Source organism: Zosterops lateralis (genome assembly GCF_965231275.1).
Source record: "Zosterops lateralis genome assembly, chromosome: 7".
NCBI lineage: Eukaryota > Metazoa > Chordata > Aves > Passeriformes > Zosteropidae > Zosterops > Zosterops lateralis.
In genome coordinates, this window is record NC_139767.1 from 2,664,014 (window position 1) to 2,673,877 (window position 9,864).

At 45.0% G+C, this 9,864-nt stretch overlaps 1 protein-coding gene across 2 annotated transcripts in view; it reads right to left on the reverse strand.

Moving 5' to 3' along the window:
* UBE2F (ubiquitin conjugating enzyme E2 F (putative)) overlaps window positions 1–9,588 on the reverse strand; it is a 55,376-nt gene extending 45,788 nt beyond the window's left edge. For both annotated transcript variants that reach the window (XM_083865721.1, XM_083865722.1), the window contains exons 1-2: window positions 9,473–9,588; window positions 7,646–7,779 (exon numbers count right to left, since the gene is read on the reverse strand). In XM_083865721.1, the coding sequence (XP_083721847.1) occupies window positions 7,646–7,763 (118 nt within the window). In that variant the 5' untranslated portion in view covers window positions 7,764–7,779; window positions 9,473–9,588. The remainder of the gene's footprint in view (window positions 1–7,645; window positions 7,780–9,472) is intronic.
* Between the last annotated feature and the right edge of the window lie 276 nt (window positions 9,589–9,864).

The window sequence follows — 9,864 nt, forward strand, 5'->3', positions numbered from 1 at the left end:
CTCCAGAACTCCTCCTGCCATCCATGCTCACCAAGCCTGGCATTTCTCTGCAGTGGGAATGATGCTTATTTGAATCCCTTTGATGCCTTAAGTTTTAGGTTTCATATTTTTCAGATTCTGTGCTGCCCAGGGGTGCAGTTCTGAGCCTCACATTAAGTATCAGTCAGGTCTTCACAGAACAGGGAGACAAAACAATCCTTTTCCTGCTGGAGACCAAGGACAACTATTACAAGTTTTCAGGCCCAAAAGCACAAACAAGGGTGGCTGAAAAGAGAAACAAGAAGGATGGGACGTCATAACCTGCAGCTGTAATTGGACAATTAAACCCCAAGACGCAAATGGACCAAAACTTATAAAAGTGTGAGACTCATGACTTCGTGGTCCATTTTGTGACCATTTTGGGTCCACCTTGGGTGTAGCCCTGGCCAGGCTCTTGTCCTGCCCAAGATGTGTCCTAAAGGCCTTTCAATAAATATCTGCTTTATTCTCCAGCTCTGTTCAGTCTCAGTTCCAGGTCAGCCTTCCCAAGGCATCACCATCTCCCTGTTCTTGGCACACCCTGCATCTGCAGCCTACTACACCAACAGGAAAAACCACCAAAACAGAAGCACTGTGCTTCACTCTTATCTAAAAAATTCACAACTTCACTCTTTTAAAATCCCACATTTGCAGCCAGAGCTGATTTAACCAAGGCCATGTACTGAAAGACAACACTGGAGCCATACTTTTGCTAAAGTACTGTCTTTGTAAAACACACATACAAAAATGTAAATTCAGCTGTAATCAAGGACTTTATTTCTATTTTCCCTTCCTGGTAGATAAAAAAAAAGATGTGACAACCAACCCCTGAAGGCTGCAGCTATGAACACTTTCTGTAAGATTATTTCCTCACTCCTTTCTTTGATTTTACCAGCCTTTCCTAGTGGGAGGCACATCAATCTTCACTACAGTGCCAAGTTTAGGACCTGATTCAATTATTTTAAGGCGTTGACTGCTTTCCTTTATTGCTTCTGTGCTTGTGTGATGTTCAGCTTAACGAATCCTGCCTGTCCTTTCCCTGATCCCAAAAAAAGGAGACATTTAAGGGCAGAGCACGTTCAGGCCGAGCAAGGGCTGAGCTGAGCAGTTCTGCTGAGCCATGGCCTCACTTCTGCCTCCTCCAAGGTTTAGTAGAGAGTTCACAGTAACCAGAGCTCCTCTGAAGTATGAAAATTCCCTGTAATGTGTTCACATTTCTGTGCTTCTCTCTGCCCTGGCACTAGAATGAGTGATTTTCTTGTGAAAACATGAAAACAAAATGCTCACACCCAGGAGAAGGGAGCACTGTGTGCCAACAGGTGGGAATGCTGTGCTAATAAATCCACACAAAAGTTTTGGTAACAGAGCAAATGGCCCAAAATTGAGGTGTCTAATGAACTCTGCAACAAACCACTGAAACTAAGAATGAAACGACTTCATAAAAACAAAACACAAAGATCTGCTTCGATAATCTAAATGTTTAAAGCAGCAAGTAAGGCAACAGATGCTACTATTAATTCTGCCACATGAACAAACACTGGTGATTCACCAATTGACAAGCACATTTAACAGGCCAAAGCTCAGTGCTTGAGAGTTTTCCAAATTCTGTGTCTCTGTGGTAGTGACAACGTTGACATCAGAACCATTTTTGTTGGTTTTGCTGCTGCTCAGAACCCAAACATTTTGACCAGAGCATTCAAGTTCCATTAAGACACTGATGTTTTAACTTACACATTCTCTGCATAAAGTATCTCCACATGAACATTTTCTGTAAGAAAACACCCCTGTGCAGGCTGCCAACTTATTTAACAGACATTTGTAAACAAGCAAAGCACAGAAGTGACAAACAAAGCTCCAATGCCCTCAACTTCCAAGTGCTCCAATATTAAAAAACTCACTAAATTAAAGAACAAATCTCAAAGTTTTCTGAGCTCTTCTTTCAAGGAATGACTGTCACTGCAGCTGAACAGTGCAAAAAATTCAGTCTGACTACTTTTCATGGCCATTTTGTGGAGAATCTGCATCTGTGTCTCAAAATTCACACCATTAAGATGATGAAACAACCAGAAAACGCAACTCTCAGGAAACTCCCAACAGTCCATCTGGTGTTCCCAAAACTTTGTGTGACCTGGTGCAGGAGTAGCCCAAGTGGAGAACTTACAGAGTCCTGCTCTTGACCCAAGAACAGGACTCTTGAACAGCTCCAAATGCTATTTTAAACCATAAAAAAGGTGAGGCTTAAACTTAAACCCAACGCAAACACTGAAAAACTGAAAAGCTGAAGGCAAACAGATTATGTCTCAGCTCTTCTCTCTTCTATACAGTTCCTGAGCTGCTCCTAAGCCTAACACAAGCAAGCAGAGTTATTTATAAATGATTTCACAAACAATAACTCTCCCTACCCATGACAGTTCTCGAGACAGAAATAGGAACACTCCTCCTGTGTGTACAAGGTTTATGAATGTTCAATGCACACACCACAATCCCATTGCTCATCTCCCCAAATCAGAATTCAGCAGAGCTTTGTTTACTAAGTCTCCCACAAAAATCAGGCTCTATGCTTCCTGCTGGAGTTTGGTTATAAGTATACCATATAAAAGCATTATTTCCTCAAGTGAACATTCTCATCCACAGCATAGGTGAGTTTCCCTTGGTTTTGTTCAAAAATTCCCTCTCCTGTTTAGGCCCCTCTTTGATTTACTTCTTTAAGACTTCCAGAGATAACAATTAAATACCTTGACACTAATAAAAATTCCACTTTCTAAATACTAATATTCTGTTAATTCTAGAAATGCTGTTTGCCTCCTAATTCTTATCCATCTATCTTTATACCATTCCCTACTTAGCCCCTCTGAACTGTATAAACCAGTGTAAGAAAAGAAGTATTTTCTCCCCTCTCAACTTTCCTCACCTTTTGTAAGGAGGGATATTACTATTTTTGAAGGCTCAAAGAAGGAAAATAAATGGCTTCCCTCATTTTTACTTGCAATGGGTATTCACCTCACTTTCACCATCAGTTTCCCACTTCCATTCTCTCAGGCTTATACAAAGGCACACAGAGAATATTTTCTGGTTACATAAATATGGTTGTAAAAGCCACAGATATTAAAGACAAGCAAGGAATAAACCTTGTTAACTCATTTTCACATAGATTAAGTTATTTCAAGTTGGCACAATCAAACTAAGCAGCAGTAGTAACAGAAAACTGAATGATGAAGTTTCTGTGCACTACCAAAAAAACAGCCTAAGGGACAACCTTTGTGATCCACGAGCTGCTGCTGCCGCCATCCTGGCATGGTTTGCATCCTCAATTCCACCTTCATTACACAATATTCATCTTAAACACCACTTTGGTTTGTCCTCAGCTCTTTTTACATTTCAGAAAGGATCTGCCTGTCAAGTTCAGCACTGCATGTTTGCCATCCTGGAGGAGCAGTCATGCAGCCCCTGCTCCCAGCTTAATGAAGCTCCCCTTAGAGATGAACAGAACATTAAAAACTGTCTCTGCAGCACAGAACAAAATAAAAGCTGCTCAAGCAATTGTACTGCTTGCTCTCTTTTAATTTGGGTGCTGGGCCTAGAGAATAACTGAGCCTAGATGGAAATGCAGTGGGAACAGATGTACAGATGAGTCACACAATGTTGAACAAAGCTGTGCTTTACTAGACCCTCTCTACAGCTGGAAGAAAATATCCAAATGACTCAGAATTACTTCCCTACATATAGAACTTTAGTGATACAGAGATTTCCATTCATAATATGTCCATAAAATAACCCAAGTGTCCTGAGACATGGCTGATGCCTGAATCCGTAACAATGCTGGATGTAAGCAGTCAAAGGAACAACTTAAGGAAGAACTAATAAAAAGCACCAGTATTTTAAGAGCAGCTTTTCCCCAGAAGTGGGACAAAGCCTGTTTAAAGACCATCCATCAATAAAGTCAAGATCAGTGCCTGACACCACTATTTCACACACCAACTGAGATGTTCCTTCACACCCATAGTGCCTAAATTAGCACTTATTTTTCCTGCTTCCAGGCAGCATGCAGAGGTCTTTAAAAGTTTGTAAGCATCACCTACACTTGTCAGTGGCTGGGGCCGTGGTGATCACCCCAATCAAACCAGCCCTGACCTACTGGGCAGGCAGAGGACACAGCACAGCTGAGGGATGACAACACATCTCTCAGAGATCCTACCCTGCCCTCCTGGACTGGACTCTCTATCAACACAAACAAGGCTGTCTGCAATTTACCTCCAGAAAAAAAAACCAGACACTGTGTCTGGACAATACCTTAGCAAAGCTGGCAGACATCCATCTGCAGGATTTATTAGACTGGCCCCAATTTACTGTGGAGCAGGAACAGGACACTGGTGCTTCACCACTGGCAGAACACTCTGGGCCTTTTCTCACCCCCTCCTCCTCCCTTGCTGATGGCCAGGACTTCTCTTCATTTATGCAGGAGAGATTATTTTCTAATTGTTGCCAGGACACTGACCTGATGGAGCCTTTCCCCCATTCTGCCACTCTCATCTGTTTGTAACTCCAGCCAAAACACACACCACAACAACTTCCTTCTTCCAGGCTCCTGCTGACTTTGGCACCCAGTACATCAGCCTGAGTTCAGCTATGGCAGCTCCAGACAAACAAGCCACAAAAGCTGGTCCAGCTGCAGCAGCAGCTTCACTGCACCTTTAGCAGGCAGCTCTGCACTCCTGCTCAAACTCATTCCTGCAATCTTTACCTGACCTACAAACACCATCAACATCAGTTCACCTCCACTCAGTCCCACAACATCAAAGATGCTGCTGCAGCTGATCTGTCTTAAAGTGTTGAAGCAAATTCTAGAAACTTTTGTAAACAAATGGTCTACATTTAGCTTGAGCAGTTTAAAACAGAACATCCCCAACAAGTCTTTCCCACTACACTTCCCTCTCACTTCCAGCAGTTACCCTGGAATGATCTGCTTCTCCTGCCAGTTCCCATTTCACCCAGAAACCTCCTCAGCAGACTGACAGCTGCTCCTGCAGCTCCTCTGGGAGATCACCGTGCCTGTGGTGATGTATCCTCTCTCCCAACCTCTGCCCTGCTCTGCACTTTCAGCAATTCCCATCAGGCCTTAGCCAGGGTGGTGGAGCATTCCTGAGCTGCACCAGGAACTCCTGCAGCCTGCACAAGGGGGGAGATGGGAGTAGGAACAATCAGTCACTCCCTGATGGCTTGGGAACATTCCTAAGCTGAATTACAGCCTGAGTGAAATGGTACTGTTCTCACATGTATTTCAGAAAATTCCAGTAACCCTCAAAAAGGGACTAACAGGACTATTTCATTGATCCTGGGGGGAATTTTTTAAAATATGTATTTCCATATATACATACATATCCATGCATGTGTGTGCTACCTTTGCACATCTGTGTGTGTATCTACGTGCACTGACTTGAATACACTATAAAACAGTAAACATCTCATTATCTTGAACCTACATTATGTTTACAGCTGATTAATAATTAATATGACACTTAAATACTTTCATGATTAAGTTCTGCTAAGTCTTTCAGATGTGACTGTTGAGTCCAAGCCTGAGACTGGGTCCAGCTGCACTGAGACTCCTCCCTGAGGAGCTTGGAAAGGAAGGAATTTCACCCTGAACCTCCTGACTCAGCCAAGAGTTTCCTCTACCTTTTTCCCTTTGCTCTTCTCATTCCAGCCCCTGCACAGATCACTCTAAACTGATTCTAACTTGATTTTCCTTTACCTGTGTTATCCATACAGTAAGCAGTAGCATAAACCCTGCCAACAACCTTTGTTGTGCTTTTGCAAATTTATATTAAAGCACATTTTCCCCAATGCCTTTGATGGTGACTCTTGAAGTGACCTACACCACTCATTTCACAGCAGGGATGAAACTCCCATGCACAGTCAGATCAGGATCCAGCACTCAATGCTTGTCAGAGCCATGTGAGCACTGACCTGCTTTTCAACATTTGTCACCCTGGGACTTGTTCAATACTTAGTTTGGACTGTGTTAGTTTAAATGCTTAGTTTTAATAAGTTTTTTTCAAATACTTAGTTTTACTTAGATAGCTGGTTTGCTATCACAGCCACAGCAATTACAATTTTACAATTACAACCTCTACTGATTTTCTGTAGATTACACTCTCTTCCTCCCCTGCAGACTTGGGTATGGTTTTCATGACTGCTCTAAGAGTAGAGTAAAATTTCTTTGGCACCTCACACAAAGGGTATTTATTTCACAGTGCTATCTTCCCTTCAAGTATATACCTGTAGGTTAGGGAAAATCTCAGATTATGTATATTTAGTAATTTGACTTTCTAGCTTAGCCTGGTTAAAGAGCTTATTTCTCCTGCCTGAACCTCTCCCTCTCAGAACTGAAGTTAAATGAGGATTTCCAAACTGGAAGTGTAAGAGTGATCACAATCATGAGCTTATTTCTCCTGCCTGAACCTCTCCCTCTCAGAACTGAAGTTAAATGAGGATTTCCAAACTGGAAGTGTAAGAGTGATCACAATCATGATGTAAAGTATATAAAAACTCCCTGTCCTTATAATGATATAGAGACAAACTTGTGGATACAACATTCCTACTGTCCAGCTGAGGCTCTTCCCAGTGCCGAGGCAGCAGCATTTGCACTGACACCTTGCTCCAGATACCTGACAGAACTTACCCTAATTTGGGAAAAAAAACCCACATGCAGTGCTAGTTAGGTAATATCAGTCAGGCAATCACAGCCTTGTCAGCCTCAAACCACCCTGAAACTAGACCAGGAAATGCGGATTCCCTCTGACTGGAATGAATCCCAGCAGTGGCAGCCCAGCACCAACAGCAGAAACATCAACCTAAACAACACAATCCTCTGGATTAACACTCAGCATTGACCAGAGGGAGTGAACCTGAGTTTAAATCCAGAGTAACTGCAAGCTGTCAGCATCCATGGATTTTTAAATACAGTATTATCTATGCTACCAAAAAAAATTGAAGTGCAGGAAGGAGCTGTCCCTGATTTAACCCTGAAATAGTTTAATTGTTGTCTCATTAACCACCCCATTTACCCCCAACTGCCAAGCTGCAGGTTTGGGGCTTCTTCTCCACCAGCTGGTAAAAACCTACAGCAGCTTTCCTAAAACACACCACACTGCAATACAATCACTGGTTTATTATTCACAACTTCACACTCAACTTACAGTGACTCCAGGGCTACAAAATTTCTCTTTGCATTGCTTTTTAAATCTTTTTAAAGCTGCCTCTGACCTATGCCATTAAAACCATTAAAACTGTTGGTACTTTCAGGATGTTTCTTCCTGTGACAGGTAGTTATGGTTTTGCTCAAAAACCACCTTCCTACTAAGGCAGATATTCTTCTGTGGACATTCTCCTCCTATATGTTCAGTGACACTGATGTTGCAATTTTTTATCGTGTTTTAATTGATAACAGACTAATCTTCAACAGAGTAAGGAGGACACTTGTTTTTATTGAATAATGAAAATCTAAACAAGTGTCCTATAGGACATTTGAAAAATACCAGTGGGAATTTACACACAGTTTAGTGCTGTTTACTGGCAACACACCCAAACCCAATAAACCCCGACACATTTCAATATATTCCTTCACCTTTAACGAGCAGTTTGTCGCGGACAGACACCCTGCGAGTGGAGTCGGCCGCGGGGTTGGCGGCGCGGGGCCCTCGGACACCGTCATCCCGCTTCAGCTTGCTGGCCAGCGTCAGCATCCCTGCTGCTTCCCGCCTGGAACACAACGGGAACCGTCACCGGACACGCACCGAAACCAGCGCCAGCAGGAGAACACCTCAGCGCTGGGGAATAAGGAGCGAATGACCATCAACGCAGGCGATTAAAGGTGGGGCCGGCCCGGGTAGATGAGGAATGAGTTTGTTTGGGCTGTGGATGCAGAGGGAGGTGAAGCCATCAGGCCAAGGGGAAATCCAGTTTTCTGGCTTAAATGAGTGTTTGCAACCCGACTTCACTGCCTGGCGCTGCTCCTGCAGAAGAGCGGCTGTGAAAACACCCCTGGCGGCCCCCAGCTCCCCTCCACACCTCACAGGACAACACTCACAGCTGCCTTCTGCCTGGCCAAAAGAAAAAAATAAATAAAAAGGAGAAAGGGGAAGGATTCCTGGAACAACTCTCTGACTAGGAAGTGAGCCTTGAGACAGCTCCAGGGCAAGGAAAGGGATTGAGGCTGTGAACAGCCCCACGAACTCCTCACAGGGCAAAACCCCGACACACAGAGACCAAATAACTGAGATGAAGAGACACTTGTGCCGTGCCAGCCATCCACTCGAGAAAATAACTGCACCGATAAATTAATTACAGTAAAAGCTCCTCAGAATGCCAAAGTCGTGAAGCCAAAACATCCAATCTGTCACGGCTTAATGTGTTCTGACCCTGCTCCCAGTTGAAGGCAACTCCTCCTCCTTTAACATTTTGGCTAAAACCAGCACAACGCTGACAAAACTCAAACCTTTCAGGTCCTCAACAGCTAAAATGGCAGGAGAACTGCTTACTCTTATTAATTAATTCAACCAAATAAAGGGGGGGAAATGCAAAAAGCCGGGATATAATCTTTCCTGGGAGACTGAGAAGAGCTTAGCTCTAGAAAAGCGAGCAGCAAAGCTTAAAAAAAGGAAGTAATACATTTCACAACAGTCCCTGACAGAAGGAAACTCTGGTGAGATCTACACGAAGGTCAAGCTCCCTGACGCTGACAAGTAATGTGTGTGTCAGCTCCGAGATGTATGTTTGAAAACAAAAGCACAGCTCAGGGTAAATGTAAATTCCGGCTGGCTCAACTAAAACAACTGTAGGTTTTACTCCGGAGAAAGAAAAAATAAGCAGAACAAAACAGTCCATTTTTCCCTGGAGAAGAAAAACACAACAGCTGCGAAAAGAGGGGAGGAGGGGGTCTGAAAAGTCATGAACGCGGCCATAAATTAAAACAAACAAACAAAAAAAACCCTGTAAACTGCAGACCAGCTCTCCCCTCAAAAATACCCCCACCTTTTTAGGCGCTGATTCCAAATAAATTCAATTTGGATCGGCATTAAACGCCGAAATACCTTTACAACTTGTCCTGGACAACCCAGAAGCCCAAAAGGAGCGCGACCAGAAAGAAAAGCAATCATTCGCTTCGGCTGTATCCCAAATTCTAATGAAACACAGCAAGAAAGCGCTCACAAATCGCAGGTAAAGCTTTACTGAGGAGACAGAAGAGGGAGAAGTGCAAGGCTTATTTCTAAGGAGAGGAGCAAGAGTCGGGGAATTCTCCAGCTGCCCCGGGAGCCAGGGAAGCCCCCGTGCCAGGCACCGGGATCGCGGGGTCCCGGCGGGAGCCGAGGCCTGGAGGGCCGGCAGCTGTGGGCACAGCGGGAGCGGCCAGGGCCGAGCCGGGGCTGAGGAGAGGGGAACAGCCTGCACGTACCTGAGCCGGCGTCAGGGCCCGGCTGCCGCGGCCAACACCATCCCCGGCGCCGGCCCGGGGGAGCGGCGGTGGCGGCCCCTCCTTCCTCCTCTTCCTCCTCTTCCTCCTCCTCCCCCCGCCGCAGAGATCTCGCGAGAGCCCAGGTGGGGTCGGGAAGTGCCCCCGCCGGGATCTCGCGAGAGTTTGGCTGCGGCGGCCGGGGGAGGCCGTTTCCCGCCGGGAGGGCGGCGCCATGTTGGAGCTGCCGCTGCGGGGCCCCTCAGGCGACGCCGCCATATTGGGGCGCTCGGTCAGCGCCAGGCGGTGCCGCGGTGCCTGAGGGGAGCTGATGTCCTTGGAGTTATCTGTCCCCGAGAGCTGAATTCTCTCACCTTTTGTAAACGGAATCACAG